At 31.6% G+C, this 22,534-nt stretch overlaps 1 protein-coding gene across 1 annotated transcript in view; it reads right to left on the bottom strand.

Annotated features, from left to right (window-relative positions):
- The window catches only part of C15 (homeobox protein C15), a 41,413-nt gene extending 22,773 nt beyond the window's left edge, over positions 1–18,640 (bottom strand). Inside the window, exon 1 of the mRNA XM_077440527.1 lies at positions 17,917–18,640. Coding sequence (XP_077296653.1) covers positions 17,917–18,640 — 724 coding nt within the window. The remainder of the gene's footprint in view (positions 1–17,916) is intronic.
- Between the last annotated feature and the right edge of the window lie 3,894 nt (positions 18,641–22,534).

Below are 22,534 nucleotides of genomic sequence, written 5' to 3'. Positions count from 1 at the left end.
TCAGATAAAATGAATTAGTTTTATTACATAAATGTATTTTATTGTTTGCAATGTGATTTCAAAAATTATTTTTTTTCTTTAATTGAAAATGCTAATTATCACATAAATTCAATAATTCTTTTGAAGGAAATATAATAATTATTTACTTAAGCTGTATATTCTTTAATTTATCTGATATAATATAAACTACTACCAAATTATTTTTATGCGTTCTAGTAATTTTGAATAGCTTGTGGAACATTATTTCTTAGTTTTTTCACTCTTGATATACGAAAACGGCACATGGAAACGAATTCAATCGATAGTTAAAAACTTATTGTGAAAATACGACATTATGTTTATTTATTTTTTATTTTAAGAAACACTTTGATTCATTGATATAAATTTATATAGTTATCGTTAAAATATAATATGATACTTTTATAATAGAAACACATTAAATTAAATTTCAAAATCTAATGGTAGATATTTATTCGCATTTCAAAAGCAATTTTGTATATTGTAGAAATACTTATGGTAATCTTACATTTTGGAGCAAACGACAAATCGGCCGAGCGATCAATCTCAATTCAAATTTGAATAAAAAGTCACGATCCAACGAAAATACAATTATTACAAAATTAAACGCATATCATTCATTCGCTCGGAAAAACCTGTTCAATTTTATCGGCGACATTATGCAAAACGGCCAATTTGTCGACACAACACGCAGAAAAATCAACCGAATTCACATCGAACAGTATTCCGTATTCCATTAAATAAATATACGTACATTTATATAATAATTTATCATTTTGCATGTATGTATGTACATAAAGTATACAATTTCCGTAAAACGATCGCGCGCGCGCAACATATTCGAGCGGTTGCGCAACTTTCGCGCACAATCGAGCACGAACGTTATTAACGTTTTAAAACGTTCGTATTTAAAATGGGCAAATTGCTCTGCTCATCGCAATCACAATTGTCTGCGGTCTCGGTGAACCGCGGCGCCATTTTGTGAAACAAGTGGCCATTTTGTTATAGCGCAATTATTATTTTTATGTATTTTATTCACCGTGCGTCGGCTCGACGGCCATTACACGCTGATAAGATCAAATTATGAGATTGAATTTTGTTGAATTATACGCGTGTATATGTGTGTGTGTGTGTGTGTATTTATGTTATTTTCATTATGAGAAGGAAGCCATTAGGCAACTGCCATTAAACCGCCCAATGCTCCGAACAATTGAACAATTTAATGTATTAAAAACTCAATTACGATACAGCGACTTTAATTTCCTTCCAAATTTTCCAAGGGGTTATATCGCGATTATCACGAAGAGGCGAATAAACATTTATGCGTGTGTGTATGTCGTTATTTAGTATTTTTTTATTATTATTATTTCGGTTGTGTGATAATCATCGAACGAAGAAGTTGCCTTTTACGGTCGCCGTATTAACGTGCGATACGAAACGAGATGGTATTGTTAGATTAAAATAATACGTTGTAACGAAATTGATTTCGACGGAATTATTTTGATTCGTGAAAACACGCTATATATGTTTATATATATTTCAAAGTGGCGGTTTTGTATATTTTTCGGTGTTTTTTTACATTGGAAAATAATGGAAAATCTTATGTTATATATTTGGGCATACGACGGCAATATTTAATATGATATCAAACTTAGGAGCTGGTAATTTCGGTTTGGTATTAATTTCGATGTAATAACATTGAAAGCAAAACTGAGTTTTATTATGAGTATCTCAGACACGCATGAAGCCATTTTTTCCAACGGATATACATTTGTATTGTACTGTATTAATTGAATTTTTGATGAAGTATAGTATCAACTAATTTCATTTATTTTCATTGGCACGTTTTACTAAATTAACTCCGTGCAATGTTAGCAAGAGTTATGCAAAAATAAAAATTGTCAAAAGTCACGTTTCTACATTTACATATATGGAAAACACGTTACTTTATTTCGTTTATAGCACATTTTCTTGGTCATAAAATGGATATATAAAATTGTACATGATTTGAGAAAAGAAACCAATAAGTTCAAAATTCTTATTATATATTATATATACAATATACATACATAAGTATGTCTACTAAAGTCGAAGTGTATTTTCAGTTGTAATATATTTCAACTGGCGCTTAGAATATAATTTATCTAGTAAATCACAGCTCTACAAGCGCAAATATGTAATACTTTCAGCAATGTGCCCCAGTTGTAATATAATGAAAATTTTTAGTTTTGACAGTTCTGATATTTTTACGAAAGCTTTAGAAATCAATAAAGCGTTAATATTTGTTAGGTATTGTGAACGATGGTAATGAGTATCGTATTAAGATAACTCTAAGAATGTTTTCGAACCAAAAATTTTGTAGGTAATATACTATGTATAGTAGCTAATAATATAGTAGGTGGGCGGTCTTATGGTCTCCCAAAACCATGAAATTGTTTATACGAAGTCTGCATTACTTTATATTAAGAAAACGTATTTTCGTGAAAACATGTGTTTGAACTATCATGTCCCATCATGATACACAATATAACATAAATTATAAAATAATATTAGGTTCAACATTAACACAATTTACCTATATAAAATTGTTTTGTAATCCATCATGAGGATAAAATAAATTTGGCCACTGAGCGATTTGACATTGACACTAATAATCTTAAATTGAATACACGTACGTATGTATTTATGTATGTAGCGAAATTATATAAAACTCACACCAACTACAAATTGACGCATATAATTTTAGAAAGTGTCAAAATCCAGGCATATAAATGTACATACATACTTATGTAAATAAACACGAAGATTCATTGAATCTATGAACATCTTCTCAAACATTAAATAAATTGGTAAATGTATGACTTTCAAAAATTGAGTTTCACGCGTAAGTATTCATCTTTGCATCTCCTACTCGTTAGTATATCCAGTCAAGTAATTTTGGATGTACTGTTGAGGTATTGGGGGTAGTTTAGGTCACACACGTGAGGGTGAAGTCTCTGTACGGTAATGATACTAGAGTGGGGGATTGGGGGGTTGAAAGTGAGCGCATTAAATGGCGACTAGCCATTGGGCGACTAGCACCCTAACGACCCTCTCACGTGATCCAAATTACAGGGTCATTATGCGGCCTTCGCTGGGGTAGCTACTTATTCAACAGTTAAAAAGTGTTTCATCGACAATGTCCGAATTTGGTCGATATTATTGTTTTATGAGCTTGGTCTTATACGTAATCGAAATAAGTATATACATACGTATGTATATAGATATGAATTTATTTTTTTCTAGGAAAAATTTGCTAATGACGCTAAATATTTAAAATTTCTCAGAAGTTTCGTATGAACACTTAAATTTTGGAGTAATATGCGTGAAGAACATTATAGAATATTTTTATTTCAAATTTAATTATGTACCTATACGCATATATGTATATATACTGCTATCTAGTAGTGAACAGGAACAGTATTTTATTCATAGATGGAGATTAATTATTTTATTTCAGATTAAAAATTCTATTATTCACTATTACTATTATTAATAACAATATGATAAATTAATAAAATCCATTATTTAAATTGAAAAAATTAGCATAAATAGGAACAAATTTAAGAAGCGGGAAGTATTCAGAGATGGAAAACTTATCTTCCAATACTAAAATAAATTCAAATGTGTGTTTAAAATGAAAAAAAAAAAAAAGTCGAAGGTAAAAATGGAATGTGAAAATATATTTTAAAATATCTACATACACCCATTGGATTAATTATTTTCCACAAAAATCTAAAATATATTCAATATTTAAAATATACATAAGTTTTGCCGAGATTTTGGATAGCAGCATGTACAAAAAAATAAAAATTTAACAGTTCGATTACATTTTCTAAAAAAGTAACCCTAACACATCGAAATTTATATTTTTTATATAATTCTGATTGATTAATCAAATTGATTTCCATTAACAAAATAATTGCTTAACGATGAAAATTTCTCTTATTATCCCTTCAAATTAACCGGGTAACCCTACAGCGACTGAAGTGGACTAGAAAGGGTTGCCGGATATGACGCAGACCGCTGATCACAATAACCCCTCTTTATGAATAACGACTAGACTATTAGTGAAACGAGCGCGGATAATTTTAACCCCTTTTGCCCGACGCGGCAGAAACGACAGAGAAGGGGGGGAATATGTGGGAGGGAAGAGGAAAGTCGGGGGAAGAATTTGTGGCAACTCCACCCGCGTGCTCCGGCTAATTTTAAATTCGTTTATTTTGATTGCGCGAGTTGATTTACCATTCAAACTGTTCTACTAAATTACTAGGAAATCTATGAAGTTTTGAATTTTTTTTTACATAAGAACACGCTTTTTATACTAATATGATACGAAAATACGTTCTTTTTATTTTCTTTCTAGCATGGCAATTAATATTTAAATACATATGTATATCATGAAATATGGCAAGTATGACGCTTTGTCACAATGATCATTAGTTGGCTTGGTGAATTACAATCACTTCACCGTATTGCATCAAAATTATGTCAAAAGTGTATGAAATGTTGTTATTAGTCTTATAAATGGTCCTAATAAACAAAACTATTGATAATTTCAATGAATAATGGTCAAGAAGCAGTTCAAGACAACGTTTAAGTATTGTTTATGTACATATGTATGTATTTATGTACTTATGTACCTATGTACCTATATGTATGTAGTTCTACATTTGGCTTAATTCCTTCTGAGATTTATCCGAGATTATTTTAGCATACTTAGAGCAATAATGATACTTTTTACAAGGATTTTCTTAGTTTTACTTCACTTATTAATAACAATGATCAGTTGGTCTCGTGACGAATAGTCAGTCTGCTGTATTGCATCAAAATCGTACGAAAAATTGTATGAAATTTTGTATGAAGTTCTCTCATGAATGAAATTGTTGTTAATTCAGATGACTTTCATTAGGTAGGTACAAAAGAACGATGAAACCAACTAATTTTTCAGTATGAAATTTTAAAATCAGAGCATATGTACATATGTAGTGCAATGTTTTAACACCTCGGAAGAATTCACTTCGGCCCCGGTAATTTTTTTTTAGGTAATTTTTAGACGGCCCAAGCGTCTTATTTAACAATTGATCGTCTAATTTGCTTCGCGCTTTTTTTTACCGGAGCCGGAAACAAATTACCCGGCCGCTTATAAATATGGCGCTTGCGTGCCCCGATTGCGCGCATCATTCAACGCTGACGCGCGTTTTCAGAGTTTTGCCCCGTTCACGTTTCCGTTTCCGGTCGTAAAAGGAGGTGGTTTTTACCCGCATATTTCCCCTGCCTCCCCCTCTTACCGTTTTTCACCTCGTCCACCCCCGTGGATGAATCTTCAATGAACTTATCTACCCGTCCTATCGCATTATTACATCTGCGCGAGAAGAGAGACACGGACGGGGAGAGCTCCCTAATTTAACACTGTTTCAATTTACACCGACTCGTCTGCTCGCTTTCACGGCATTCAAAGATTCTCAATGTTTTTGTATGGCAATTTTTCTTTTTAATTTTATACACCTTTATAGTGCTGAAATTGAAATAATTCAAATCGGGAGCTTTAAAGGATTCATTTGACGGTTTAAAAAATATCATAAGCGCTGATTCGATTTGACTATATGACCTGTTTAGGTGTTTGAAATTGGCGGAAGTCCAATTTTCAGTTCCAAAAACACTATTTCTGTTTGACTTAATTCACAAATTTTTATCATTTATTCGATATGTCCAGAATGTCGGAGAAGCAAAATAAACGTATTACAGGCCACCAGTGTTTTTAAATATTGTAAAGCACAAAAGATTATATTTAATGTTTTGCTAAGATCATATTTAATGGAAGAAAAGTGGACTTACGCCAATTTCAAATATAACGGCTCATATGTATGTACAATAGTTCAAATTCATATCTGTCATTCAAAATTTTACAATACGTTTCAATTTAATCTGTGAATATATTATATACAAAAACACCACGAAACGTTTGTTATTTCCTTTTTTCTTCTATATACTTACATCACGACACTATATTTTTTGTATAAAATGTTAAAAATACAAATAAATGATGTTAAATTCATTTAATGAATGCATATTTTTGAACGAACTAATGAAACTATAGCTTTACAAAAGTAGTGCAGTGCTTTTATCTTATTAAGATATAATTTTAATTACATCTACTGTTTTTAAATATTATAGATAAGAAACAAACAAGTGTACATACATTAATAAAATAGTAGAAATTTTATAGTACAATCAAAATATATATGCCTCTTTTATTTACTAATGCAAATAACAAGATAGAACACGCCATTATAAGAAAAAACAACATATATGCATATACATACATATCTATGCTAAGAAAAGAACTAATAATCGATTTATAATATATAAAATCTTCAAATTAAAGAGTACCTCGACTTTTTTAATACGACAAATATGTCGTGAGATTAGCTCAATTTTATATAAATTTCTTCAATCGTACATTTATGTACATAGATGCATATTATGTACATTTATACTATACATAAATACATAGTATAAGGATTTGAAGCAAATTATAGGTTTAATGTCGTTTTAAACTATTTTATAGATATTTCAAAACTGGCCTATTATTACATAGTCAAAGGCGAGTGAATAAATCCGTACAACTTTATTTGTTAGTTTAATAGAAAATGTATCGTTTAATTGTTAAAACGACTCTCCTACTATTACGATTGACGACCGATAAGGCAAGAATCATGTTTGTCGCAACGATTTTAAGTGCATATTGTGTAAAACATTAATCTCATTCGTGTCAACCTTATTCAGCTAACAGTATACATAATTGAGTACAGATATATCATTTACTCGAAATAGGTATATAAAGTAGGTATATCGAACGTCAACGTCACAATTTAAAAGTCAAATTAAGAAGTTTTATCCAAACGAATTCAATCCGCACAACGACAACTGCATATCAATTCCAAAACGTCCAATTATACACGTCGAAAATTCCAAAAAAATAACGCTAATTTGAACCATGCACATTTGTGTCTGATAATTTAATTCGTTCATAATTACAATGTGCGCGCAGATTGCGCTTTGTATTCGACTCGGATTAAAAATTAATGATAAAAAAAATACACGAGTGTATTCAATTATCGAATCATACAACACCAATTATGAGAATCGTTCAAATTTGCAATCGTGGTGGAAATTCACACGGGTGTGGTATGTGTTTTAGACTTGAGAATCTGCGATCTCGTGAGCTGGAGCACGGCCATTTTTCCGACTTTTCTTCTCGGCCACCCCCTTTTCCGTTCGCCAGAGCGCACTCTCGTCCAATCACAAAGGCGAAAAGCGCAATTAAACTTAACTCGAGTCTTTCAGACACGTTCATTCAATTTATAATTTTCATTCAACGTTATTACGAATCTCACAACTAAGCGCACGTGAAATGGAAATTATTTTTCATGCGAAATCGTTCCCATGATGGTGCTTTCTAAAATTTAAATTATTAATATCTCAATTGATTTTAAAAGACAAATAGATTATCTCATTCAGAATGTAAAAAAAATTATCCCACGGACGCGTCTTTTACTATTCGGCAGGTTTTAAATGTATAGGAAATAAATACGTACACATTCAAACTGTATTAAAAGGCTTTATAAAAATATTGATTGTAAAATTAGTTTCGACAGTAAAGAGATTCAGGAATTGTAAAGAGAAAGGAGTTTATATAATAAAGATTTAAACGAGTGCAATTCTTAAAATGAATCAATATTAGTAGAAACGTTAGAAAATGAAGAGAAGAATCTGTTTAGAAATGGCAACAAACTAAAATTCAGTAACTTTTACGAAAATATGTGAGAGTAGTGTTCTATATGTGTAAATAAAAATGAAGCAGAAAATAATCAAGCACTCATTGACCGATAATATAACTTACTGATCATCTACATATTTACTGGCCAAATTAAAACAGGCCTTTAGAAATGTATTACTGAGAAATAAGGTATTGAAATAAAAATAAACAAAATTACTAAGAAATAGTTATTTATATCTACGAATGGAATTGTACCTTTCTCCTTTCCGTCTGTAATACAAATTTATTATTAAACTAATTTGAACGTACGAGTACAAATTTTAAAATGTAAAAATGATTTCGTTCCATCCTATACTTAGAGCACTTTTATTACTCTGATGAAATCATATCTTAGCCGCCGACTATTTTTCTCTTTTTTTTTCTCCATATAAAATACAAGGGGGTACGTGAACCCGGTGTCTTCATCTCGTGCAAAAGAGGGTAAGTGAACATAGGTAGGAGACGAGGGGGGGTTGTTCAGAAGCAAAAGCATTTGTATTAATGCGGCAGAGAGGGGCCCACCTACGCGCGTAATAAGATTAACTTCAAAATGATTCATGGCCGCACTTTTGCACGGGGCTTTGTTCCTTTTATATGGTGTACTCACAGTTTCGTGAGCTCGCACACGTGTATCCTAAAAATATAATTTCTCAGATAGTAACATATTCATTGAAAATTATTTTTATACATGTAAATATCCAGTCTACAATGAACGCTTTTTTATTCATCGATATTGGTTTTTTTTTTCAGGTGCACATAAACAAATGGTTCTTCCCCATCGACGACCCCCGTCGTGTGCCTCGCGGTCCCCGAAGAGGGAATTATTTATATGCGGATACCTGGAGGGGTGAAATGAGACTTGCTCTTCCAAACATGCGGTGCAGATTGGTATTAAAAAATTAATTGCATGCAATGAAAACTATCTTGAGATTTTCACAGGTTTGTTTTACCCCCTTTATATGATGCTTTTTCATGTATTCGGTTCATTGACAGTTAACTTGTTGAATATGAGTCTTTTGAAATACATATGTTAGAACCCTTCCCTTTTTGTATACATATATATATATAGTGAGATAATTTTAATGAAAATTTTTTATTGTATTAAAATTGCGTTGTACAAAATTAAGCTTTTTTTAAAACAATAAAAATGTAAACACAAATTTATAATAAAACATTATATTTATTCGTGGTACTAATTCAACTACTCATACTTATAATTTGAATAAAAAAGGCATCTATAGTTTTATTTTTTTCGCTTTTTAATTAGCAAACTCATAAATGTTATCGTCAAATTTGAAATCTCTCACTAATTTATGTTCTATTCACAAAAGGCTCAAATCCTTACAGATCTCAAATAATTTTTGATTATTCTAAATTTGCTGAAGTTTCTTTCGGCCTAGGCATTGTTAGAAATATGCAATATAGCTTGTTTAAGGTTTTACTTGAATAAGGTTCTTGTAAATCCCACTAGCTCAGTACATTCAAAATACCCAAATGATAGTGATCCGATGTACTACATATGTATGTATACTTTCCATTTTTTATTTTTTATTTTTGCAATAAACAACGTATTCAAATAAGCTTTAATCCTCATAAAAAGTAGTTATAATTTTCTGAAATCACAATCGTCGGAATTCGGCTTCTCTTTGAGTTAACAAAATCACAACACAGTTTAAAAAAATTATCTGCGTGAATGGGTAACGGTCCTCTTAATTCTAAAGATTTTAAATGAAACTATTGTTCATATTGTATTTTTCGTCATAAGAAAATTTTGCCTCACGCTCCGAGCGCCCTTCAGATTGTTGCCAGCAACAATAGCCCTTGGCAAATGTTCCGTTTCCTTGGTATGGTTCTGGCCTCAATCGATGTAAATATTGGTCATACTTTCATTTATAAATATTTATATTTAGGCAAACATCTCGGCGCTGCTGAGGTGAGATGTTTAAAAAAATTAAAACGGAACATTTTGTAGTCAATGCTTAAGTCTAAGTTAGGGTACAATAAGATTGGTAGTTTTAAATTTAAAACTGTAGATTTACATTCCGGTTTATATAATGGATTTAACTATTTACTATTTTGATAGTTTGATGATCAACTAAGCATGAATTTACACCTTCGTTCTTTTTTAAAAAGAAATCAATAATATCAAAATAATTTTTGTACAGCTTTTCTTCCTATAATCCAAATTCAATGTCCAAAAATATTTGAGTTTGAATTTGATGATATATTTAATATATAAATCGTTCCGATTTATTTTTGTATGGAAGAGTAGTTAAATCAAATTCTTTTGTATATTTATTTAATTTTTTTTTTGGCTTCTTTGATTATTGGAAAAACCTTGCCATCTAAATTGTCAATAAAACTGTCTCTTGGTTAAAACAGTAAACTTAAAACGTAAAATAGCTTATAAATATTTTCTTCTGACTACATATACATAATCAATATGCTTTTAGATATTTACAAGTAACATTATTTTGTTTTGTTTGAAAAATTATTTTTATTTGAAAAAATATGTATTATTTATTCAATTATTTATAATGACAATACGTTATTTATTAAATACATAATATATATAATAATAGATAAATATATCCAGGGTAGAGCTGGGCACTTTAGTTATTTTTCATGTGAAGTATAAAAGATTTTAGCGAAGAGTTCGAAAGGAAAAGCGGGCATGCAAAACAGTGAGGCTTTTGTGCAGTTTGCTATCAACATAATGGTAGGAAACTCTCGGAAACGCAAACTGCATACTACGTCGTGCATTTAGCTCGAAGCATTCGTTCGTTGAAAGCCATTTTTTAATATAGAAAAGTGAGGTGAATTTTAAGACTGGATACCATTTCCATGTACATTTTTTTCACAACGGTAATGAAATTTCCCACTACGCTAATTTTATAGTTTTTTTTTGAAACTTCAATATATACGAGCGTCTAGCGTTGAGCGATTGTCTACCACAATTATAGTTCGTGGCATTAATTCATTGTTGGCAATTATTATTGCCGCCATATAAATTCGTACATTGTCTGCGCAATCGATGCGATTTATCTAAATTGTTCGTCGGCGACGACGTACTATGTAGTTTGAAACTTTCGTGTGTGCCCACTTAAGTTTCTAGTGTAAATTAAAATTATAAAAAGTGCAGTACTTTCGTGCAGTGCAGTGTGGGCATTATTAAAAAGAACGTTGAGAAATTCTCCGCGAACGTCAATATTGAATGTTCCGTTCGGAAAACCACCGGATGTTGTTTTTCCTCTTCGGTTTATGGTTTTCAATATCTGTGATGTATTTACGCGCTGAGAACGTTCTCAAATATTTTCTCAATTCTCGATTCAAATCTTCCATATACATATTTATATGTATATATGTACATACGTACATACACAGATCGCATCTCAATTTGTATATATTCTTTATGTTTTTATATTATAGAAAATATGTACTTATAACATCGAATAAAATAAAAACAATTATGTATTCGGGATGTTTGCTTAAGCCTTAAAGCTTTTTATATGGGTATAATGAAATTGATCAAATTAATATTCTTCAATACAAATTCACTTTTTCAAAAATGCTTTTGGATTTATCAGATTATATTTTGCAACTTTTATTGCAATTATTTACATCTATCGGTATTATTTTTCATTTAAACCATAATTGATCATATGAGCAGATATATTTATGGAAAAATATCTCTATTGTAGGTTTTCTGGATACATTTGTCGTAGCTAGAGATGCTACGACAGACGCTATGAAGGATATATTAAGAGATGAATCTCTTCACTTCATTTCTGAGAATCTTTTGTCGAAAAAAAATTATTTTGTCAAATTAAATTTTGGAATTGTATTGACAAAAAACTAAACTTTGTCATCACATATTATATCTAACTAGTACAACTACATACATATGTATATGGTTTCATTTAATCGTTTGTATGAGTTTTGTTGTGAATAAAAGCCGTAACAGTTGATAAATATGTATCAGCTTTCTGAGAAATCACTACGACAGAGGAATCGCTCAAATTTTGTTTGCAGAAAAATCTCCAAGTGAATGGCTTCCTTAAGAGTTGTACAGAATCTATGTACGTATACATATATAAGAAAATCTCTATTTATATTGAGGTACTGAAATGTTCATAGACAATTTTTTCTAAGGAGCCAGAATACATAATTATATATTTGTAAATAAATAAATTATGCCGAGGATACTAAGTACCTTATAAATTATTATACTGAAAAATCTGGCGTTTTTATGAAAAAAAATCATTTGATAATAAAATTTTAGCTTTACCGAAAGTGATGGATTAATATAAAATAGGGAAATATTAAGAAACGCTGCATGATAGAAATACTTTTCATAAGCCGTTTTGAAATATGAAAACGTTTCGCAGGAACGAGGGAACGTAAAATATCCTTAAGTGATTTCTGGCCAAGTTCTCCGGGTTTCCTGGGTTTGGCCCGCTTGGCTAGCATACTTTTCGATTTGCTTAATACGAAACGACAGGGCGGTTTATAAAGTTTCCGCCCTCCAATATATGTACAAGTAGGTACACATCTACACTCGAACGGCGTAAGGGATCTACGGAAACCCTTTTTTGAAAAATGCCACAACTTCCATCATATTAATAATCAATTTTTAATATTTCAATTACGATTTTGCGTCGAGTGCTCTCTCGGTTTGTTCAGCCGCCTGTTGTCGGTGCTCTTTTTTTTTCACGCCCGTAGAATAGAGCCTTTTATAGATTATCATAAAATATAAAATTGTATGGCGTTCTCAGCCACCCCTACCCAGCCTCCACCCTCGTCTTTGTGTAGCTAGGGCTATTGCATAATAAATGTCTGACGGTGTGGAAGTACTTTGGAGTTTGGGAGCAATATCAAACTTGGAAGCGTTTATTGGACGGGCCGGATTTGCTTTACGACATTGCCGACTGTTTGCGGTTCAAAACCTCGAACCCGACTCCAATCTATAACGCCTTTTTCACTCAATATTATAGCCACGTTTGTGTACTTATATGGGTATTAACTAAATAATGAACATCGTCGATGATATACCGTAGATTAATGTAATTGACGTTATAATACGCATGACATCATGAAGCTATAGCAAAGTCATTACTTAATAATAATAGGATCGCATAATAGTGTTGAAGATGAGTACTTTGTATTCTAAAACGAAATTTACTTGGATAAATATCAGTAGGCTAGTAGGGTGTATACTTTTATACATACGTACATATGTTCGTTTATCTTTATGTTTTCTAGCGAATTTTTTCTTATTGGAATTTCAAACGGTTTGGTGCAGGTATCTTATGGTGCGTTCACACCAAATGGATGACTTTCTTTGTTGTTTTATTGTTGACAGCAATAAGAAACACAGGTAGGTCGTAAACGTACCACTTAGTGATATAAAAAACACATTATGTCTTAAATATTGAAGTTGACATCCATTTTTTATGAGTAGATTGATAGTAAAATAAGTTTAAACGGGAGAAAGATAAATTCAATTGACTTATTTTGTAATACGACTATATTTTTGCATTGATTGCAGTATTTTATTCGTTTTGATTAATGCTAATTTATAATTCAGAATCTATAGCAAGTGCCGTAACTACCCGCAAATGGGCCCTGTGCAAGGATTTATTTTTTAGATTTTTTTTTAAAGAATAAAAGCTTTTAAAATACAATAAATACACACATCGTTACAAAATCATACGTAATATAAATGAAATTTTTTTAATAACGTAATGAAAATTTTTGTAATTATTTGATAATAATAGAAGAAAATTGGACTTCAATCGTTTTCTTAATGGTTTTTGTGTATTTAAAATTAAAATTCATTATTCAATTTCTAAAAATGAATCAAAACAATATTATCATTAGCATTTAAACTATGCAATTTCATACAACAATCAAAACACTCAACCGACATTTACACCGCAGAATTTTCAATAACCATAAACGATACATCCACACACAACGCAATTTGTATGTAAATTTTATTAACATACACACACCATGAATATTAATCCGCGCATTTCTTTGGCAAAGTCGGCCGCCATTTTGCGAGTCCATAAATGAAACGCGATTTTCTTTGAATATTGCACGACGCCCTGTATTCCTGCGGGGTTTGGCGCGTATTTTGTCGGGATGCGGGGTCGAAAATAGGGGAGGTAGGTTCGGAGAGGGGGAGAAGGAGAAGGAGGGGGGTCTAACTTGCCTTGCAAATAAAACCGCTGTTATTTTGGCCGTCTGCGAGCCTAAATACACGCACGTGCGTTCTCCGCGGTTTCCCGAGAAAAACCCGAGCTCGCTCCCACGGGAAACTTACCCGGGTAAAATAAAACCCAGCGCGAAAGCTTTTCATCCCGACGAGATATGAGATCCGCCGCGTATACATGGATCGTGTGTGTAAATGAGCTCTTTGTACAAATTTTATTTTATACGTCGGTTTATTTTATACTTGAATGTGAAAAAAAAAGTGCGAATCGATATCTGCGTAAATTTCCGTTTGTCACGTTTGTTTTTATTTACTGGCGTGACAAATGAAAATTTTTTGACATAATAGGCTCGCTCATGATGCATATCAAATGTCGCAATATGAATAAGCGTTTCTTTATATGTATATATTTACATTTTAAACAAAGGGCGGGCTTGTGCATTGTGTTCGATTTTTCGCACATGTCAGAAAGCACTTTAAAATCGTAATGAATATTTTAGAAGCTTTATTTGAATAACTTTCAGGTATGATTTGTTGATTTAATATTACTAATAATTCCATATTTTATATAAATCATTACAAATATGTAATTCAATATTTGTAATTTATTCTCCATATAATTGCTATATTGAAAATATATCAATCGATTCGCTCCTAGGTATTCTTATTGCATTTAGAATTATGCATGACAATCAAAACAGAGATTGTATTACGAGACAAACATTTCCCAAATTAATTTTAAATTCTCATTATCTTTAATTATGTCTCTTTTAGAGTGATCGAATTAGAGAGATTGGATTCGTTGCTCTATTTATAAAATTTTCTACCTGATCGCTATTCTTAATTGTTTTCGTTGATAATATATTGAATTTAGACTAAAATATAAACATAATATTTATGTTTATAAAAATATATTTTGATTCGAAATTGTTTTACAAAAAAAAAAAAAAATAATATAAGATAAAAAAAATGTAAATATAATATATGAAAAAATTGCAAAAACCATTCAAATATATTTAATAAATACCGCAATAAATCATTTCATTATGAAAAGCACTCTTAGCACTATTTTAATAAAATTTCAATAAATTGAGATTTATATAGGTACATGTATGTATGTACATATGAGCCGCTAAATGTATTTAAAAGTCCACTTTTCTTCATTTCGAAAAATGCTTCGCAAAACATTAAATATAATGTTTTGCGTTTAACAATAATTAAAAATACTAGTGGCCTATAATACGTTTATTCTGTTTTTCCGAGATTCTGGACATATTGACTGAAAAAAAGTGATAACAATTTGTAAATGAAGTATAGTGTTTTGGAACTGAAAATTGGAATTCCACTACTTACAAATACAACGGCTCATATAGGTAGTTGTTTTATTATTACTAAAAAATAATAAAAAAAGGCTAAGAAGTATTCCACTAATAATAAATCACTAAGAACCTGCATACTTTACAACAACAGCATTAATTCAAATAAAGGTAGATTGATAAAATATTTAATAAATTACTTAAGTTTTAAGTGTGTATGTACACATAATATTATACATACATATCTATGTAGGTATATATAAAATACTTCTTTACTACATTAAAAGACAAGCACGAATGAAATAAATAGTATATAATTCATGAGAATTACAAACGTGCCTTGATTCGTATTAGTGATCAAGTGAACCTTAAAAATTTCAGAACTGACATTATTTAAAATCATAAAAAAAGTTAACATTTCGCGATGTTAAGTGAGCAGAGAAGCGCGCTTTTTATCGATTCATCCATCCGTCCGTCCGTACAAGAGATGGGTGGTGGTTCTCATCACGTTAACACCCACTCCAGACTCCCGACAACATAAAAAAATATTAAGCCACATGGGTCCCCCTAAACTGCCGACGGTGTGTGGTTCAAAAGTGATACCTACCCACCCCATTCCATCCACCCCACGCAAGTCTCATCCTCCCTCACCCACCCCCATCAACGTAACCGTAACCGATAGGACGCATCGTAAATGAAAGTTATTTTGACTTCATTCTCCGAAGAAAATTGCGATTTATTTATACATGAGTATAAACGGCTAAGAAGCCTTTTTGATCACGAGTCGACCTTTTGCATTTTCAATATAATCACACACCTAATATCGAATTTAACATTGATGATGTTAAATTCGATTTTTCAAAGGTCAAGGTTTGGTGAATGATTCGAAACCGATCTTAATTGACTGTTATGCGTGAGATTGCCTATAAAAAATGTGTCGGAGTATTTAACGGGAATGCCTTTATATAAAAACACGTTTTTCTAAATTGTGTTTGTTATTTATGATTTATTTGAAACGAACATCATTTTTTTGGACTTTCAGGAAGCGGAAATATACATAATATTGCAATCTCAACCTCATAATACTGCAATTTCAAAACGTTAAAACGTTTTGAAATTAAAGCTGAAAAGCTTCACTCGTCAATTGCTTATTATTGGAATCGTTATTAACTATTGATTACACGATACGATGGCAATCACGACTAAACAGATCCCTGTCATTAAATTTGATTACACATCACTACATCGTCATTGTTCCTGCTTATGTATTTGTATATATTTTTTAATGCTTAATCGTTTCGTATATCTCATACCATACATTTATAAATATTATACGTATCTATTTTTTCATTTCAAACATTAAATGTACAAAAGCTGAAATTATAAAACAATCTGAAGCACTGAAACATTTGGCATAATTTATAAGCACCTACATGTTTCGGATTCTAAAGTAATATATATTTCTACATATGTACATAGATATGTATATGAGCCGTTATACTTGAAAGTGGCGGAATTCCAATTTCAGTTCCAAAACACTCCTTCTGTTTGACTTATTTCATAATTTTTTTTATTTCGATATGTCCAGAATCTCGGATAAGCAGAATAAACGTATCACAGTCTACCAGTATTTTTAAATATTGTTAAACGCAAAACATTATATTTAACGTTTTGCGAAATCTTTTTCGAAATGAAGAAAAGTGGACTTATGATACTTTCAAATATAACGGCTCATATGTATATTTTTAATGTCTATCAATTTTTAAACTAATTAAAAATATTTTTATGAAACTTGAATAGTTGAATAAAAATATAATATCAACACATATTTCCGACGGAAAATTTGCATCGCCACAATTAAAACTTTTGCGTCCATCGGCTATGCAGCCTTTCACAAGTATTTTTAAATCGACAAAAAATGTATTCCACTATGTAGGTATATACTACATATAAAGAGCTGTACACATAAAGAAAATCATGCTATTCTTTCATTTTTCCGATACATCTTATGAGATTCTAATAAGAATTTGTCTAACATAGATATAGTATACGTTTTGGAATAATATCATTAACCTGTTCTTATCCTTATCATATTGAATTAAATACGGATGGAAGTAAATGATTCAATTAAACTTATGTGCATATACCGTAAATAATAATAAAAAGTATTTCGAATTAAAAATTCTACTATCAAATATCCTTAATTAAATATACATATCTGTATATTTGTATATATACATAAAATTAGATCTTTTCTAAATTGAATATTTTTGAAAACTAATCTGAAGCATAACCGAGTTTTATGTATGTATGTTAATATATTTTAAATATCACGTTCAAAAGTTGCAATGCAGTTTTTTGATTGCTGACTTTACTCTATGAAATATTTCGTTTTAACAACTAAAAATAAAAATAAAAACAAAACAACCGGCTTATATAAATTTTTATGTAAAATTATTTAAAAAAAAATCTCATAGTGAATTTAACTACATAGAAATAATTACCATTCAAACGATCCTTGACAACGTGGTGAGCGAAAGCGGCGGCTGCAGCATGGCGAGGATCCAATGGCAAACCCCAAGGTAAAGGTCCCAATGGACCCAAAGCTCCTAATCCTCCCAAAGCTCCCAAAGCACGCTGAGCCGGCACACGCAACACACCACCACCGAGTCCTGCTCCTGCGACACCATAACCCAAGTTCCCACCTCCAGAATTAGCACCCAAACATCCACCAGCGCTCTCCCTCAACTTCCTATATTCGTCCCTGGTCCCTTCCGGATCACCCTCATTGTCCACACTAAACCTGACTCTTCTATACTCCTCCCGAGCACCATCAGACTCGTTATCATTATCGTTATCGCTCCTCAACCTTCCCTCCTCATCCGTCGTATCCTCATTGGAATCCCTCCTCTGTATCCTGTCGATCAGATCATTAACACCGCGCCTCGCCACACTAACAAGTCCCTTTTCATCATCGAAAGATTTCCCTAGAAGTCTCGAGATGCTGAAAGGCAGCGAAATTTGCGTGGGATGCGTCTGGGAATTGGTCAGGTGATTCCTGTGCAAATCCGGCGACATCGAATGTCCATCGTGCCTCATCCGAGGACTGTACGACTCGGAACGCTCTCGGTCCGATTCCCTATCTGATTGGTCACATCCTGCCGATAGTCTGCTGTCAGTGTCCACGTTTATCTCTTCCTGGTCCTCGTCCGAATGCAGGGAAGACATGTTGGCAGTGCGGATAGTTAAACTCGATCACAGAGCGGTCGCACCATATCTTTTTGTAACTTCACGACACGACACATCGGTGTAAAAAGAACCGTGTAAAATTGATAGTGACAGGTGTTGTGAGTGTGTGTGTTTGTGCGGGGTAGCGCGCCACTCGAATGAGTCGCGGTCGGCCAGCTGCTGTCAACTGGCGGCCGCGGGGCTCGCGATCCCTCCCCCTCTCTCCCCTTGTCGCCCCCACCGTGAAAAGCCGACGACTCCGCCCCCGTTCATCCCATGGAGCCCCCTCTCCCCCTCTCCCCCACTTGTCTCCATTTCGGAACGCCTATCGCCACAATCAACACCACCAAAAGGCTGTTGTGCTAACCAAAAGGATACGTGCGATTACCCTTCCTTGTGCGAATTAGCGCTGCCACTTGATTTTTTCCAACCATTTCGAATGCAAAACTTTCTTTGTTTTCAAAATTTTTATTTTATTGCGATAGCTTAAATTCAATCCTCATTAAAAACACCCATACATACCAATGGCACTATTCTTACACGCTGTATGTATTTATTTGATTTATTTATTTTTATTTTATTTTTGAACCATTGAACCATAATACAATAGAACATTAAAAAAAAAAAACAATATTAATATAAGAAAAGAAAAGAAAAAACTAGATCATGAAAACGTGATCAGTAATTGATTCAGTACAAAACTTCATCTATTGTTACTACGTACATAGATAAAGTAAAAATAGGAGTTTTAAAACAATAAACAATAAAGTTACACGGAGTAAAAAAATAAATGAAATGAAAACAATAAAATAAAATGCATTTAGCATTTGTATAAATTGGAAAAGCGATAATGTAACATTTTTTTTAAATTTTGTTTACTAATATCAAAATAATCAAATTGTCTAAATTCGTTTCCCATATTATGAAGTCTGGGTAACGTTGAAATTTGTTATAATTAGTATTATTTATTTATGTATGTTAAAAGAAAATAATGCTTATTTTTTTATAAACATATGTAGTGTAGTACAAACACTGATGAAAGTTTAAATTAATGTAAAAATTAAACTTTTATAGAAAAGTTTATATGGAAGCTTTTTTGTATCCGGGCTCCGATATATTTCAAAAACTGTTACGGTTTAAATAAGAGAAATCAGTGATTAATTCATTATTTTTTCTGATAACCATGTCTATTAAACTACTGTTCAGATTAGATTTATCTATTTGGTGAGTAAATTAGATTTTGCTTTATAAAAAGGTATTAACTTAATCTACATACATATATAAATGGATGTTAGGGTGAGTTTGTATTATTTATTTATTTAACTTACTTGGGAAGAAGTTTGACTTATAGATATTTACACATATGTATGTACATATGTATAAATTAAATGAGAATATGAATAAAAATAAAAATTCAAGATAACGATAATACAAAAAAATAAGAGAGGAAAAAGAAATAACGAATAAAAGAAAATACAAAAAGATAAAAGAATAGAACAGTAAAATGATACCTCAAAGAAAACGAAAATATAGGAAGAAATTAAGATATAGGAAAGTTTAAGAAATAAATCAAGCTTGTTTTTAAAAATATTAAGGTTTTCATAAATTACTACATAGTTGGGAAGACTATTTCTTACATTAACCACTTTGTTTGAAAAGAAGAAATCTCTAATTAATTTGTTCGATTTTTCTTTTAGGAGTCTGAGAGAGTTTGAAATTAATGCTGTCATTGAACATAAAGAGGTTGGACATAGGACAATTGCTTATTTAATATTTTTAGATTATTTATTATTTTCAAAACTTCGATTAAAAATTATATTAATTATATAAAAAAAGAATGTTTCGGAAAAGAAAATACATATGTATATGTATGTACATGGGTATTGGTGCGATACAATTTAAAAAAAATTATTATGTTGAAAATTGTGATTCAATACAAAAACACATTTTATTTTTATGGAAGACATATAGAAGTATAATAATAATATATTAAATTAAAAACATTTCTCCCAGTGTAGGTTCTATAAAAATGTTACTGTCACGCACTCTGACAATTTTATTTGTTTTTGTAATTCTCTTCAACGCTACCATATTAGATAGTTTGTTGTTCGAGTTCACGTTTATGGTGTTGGCTTGGTGCTTTTTAAATAAAAATAGACCGCCCCATTAATTTACAAATTCAGAGAGCAAAAAAGCATGATTGACAATAGTGAACCATTTTTTCCCAGCGCTAATCTTTGGTTATGACTATTCAAGTATGAAACAATTGAAATTGAATGTAAGTGGGTGGCGAAAAAGCTTTCACGATCTGTCAGCAGTCATCACGTCGATCTGACAGACGATTCTGATGAAATTTTAATGATTGAATTCCACTAGCGCTATATCGCAGACATTTAATGTTGGTAAAATATCAAAGCGATCAGAAGAGTGGAAGTGGCTCAAAATCAGCTCACATTTTTTTTTGGGCTGAGCCCACAGTCAGTGAAACTAAAAAGGACAATGAATTAATTAAATGAATACTAAAAATTATTATTATAAGTAAATTAAGGTTACTCAATTCATGTCAATTATAATATTCAGTTCATTTTTCCAGCTATATTTGGGCGTAGTTCTTTTCTATAAATGCAGTTGATAGGAGTTTTCAATATAAAATATAATATTTATTTTAATACAATAAAGCATAATAAAATAAATTAGCAACTACTAAGTATTGTAATAAAATAAATCAATAACAATTTAAATATTTTCGTGATAAATATTTTATATAAGATCCGTTGTTTCCCTTTTCTCTTTGTAGGGAGAGGTTTATATCTACTTTTGTATTTAGGCTTGCACTTATGTACATTTAACGACATCCGCAATAAACATTATTTCCTTTTTTTTTTTTATTGTCCAGTCCGTAAAAACATTATTTCCTGTTTTTAACTATTCGGTTTCTTCGAGGGTATTATTTTGAAATAAGAAGAGGTTAGTAATAAAATGAACATCCTGCGGGCAGCTAAATAATGTCTCATTTAGAGAAAAAAGTATTTAGAAACAGTAATTTCATACAATAAAAATAGCCTCAATGAACGGGTAGAGCAGGTACTATGTAAAATACGGTGACCGGAAAAATGCACTCGAGATAGTTGCACTCTCGAGACATCCAAACTTTCAAAGATGCTCAAGTAGAACTAACGCAATAGAATTTCACAAAAAAGCGTCAAGGGGTAGTTGTATGCTATCCGAGGATGCTAACCTTTTTTTATGAAATTCTATTGCGCAAGGTCTTTTTGAGCGCCTTTGAAAGTTAGAACTACTCGAAACTGCGCTACTATTCAGTGTAACTTAGTGCATCTTCCCGGGAACCGTAAAATACCATAAGTATTCATTTCAGAATTGGAAATAGGTTTTTGAGCTATTTTTCCTATTATGCTGTACATTAGAATAATATAATACTATGATTAAATTGAAAAATAGAAAATGATCAGTAGATCAGTAGCTTTTAAAATATATTATTACGTATACTAAAAAGAGCCGCCGAGTAATTGCGATCGGATTAGGCCGGGTAGCGTCCTGAGAGACCGTGTTACCGGTATAAATGGTTTCAAAGATTAGCGACAGCTAAGTGCAAGTAAGCTAAACAATGGAAAACCGAGCTGGCTGTTATTGGTCCTTTCTCAGAATTGACCTGTACCGTGGGAACGAATGTCGTGGGAAGACATATCCATACGTGACCATAACAATAGGTAAACAAATATGTCCTGAGAGATCTATCCCTTATAAGGCGATACTTGGGCGATATCATGTCATTCTGGACTGAGCACTGCCAGTGCGTGTATCTCCTTAATCATCAATAAATGCTGTGAAACGACTAAGGCATTTTTCTTGGATCCTCCACCCACCCCTACCCAA

This window comes from Arctopsyche grandis, chromosome 11 (genome assembly GCF_051622035.1).
Source record: "Arctopsyche grandis isolate Sample6627 chromosome 11, ASM5162203v2, whole genome shotgun sequence".
NCBI classification, from domain to species: Eukaryota; Metazoa; Arthropoda; class Insecta; order Trichoptera; family Hydropsychidae; genus Arctopsyche; species Arctopsyche grandis.
This window is presented reverse-complemented; position numbering and strand designations above follow the sequence as displayed.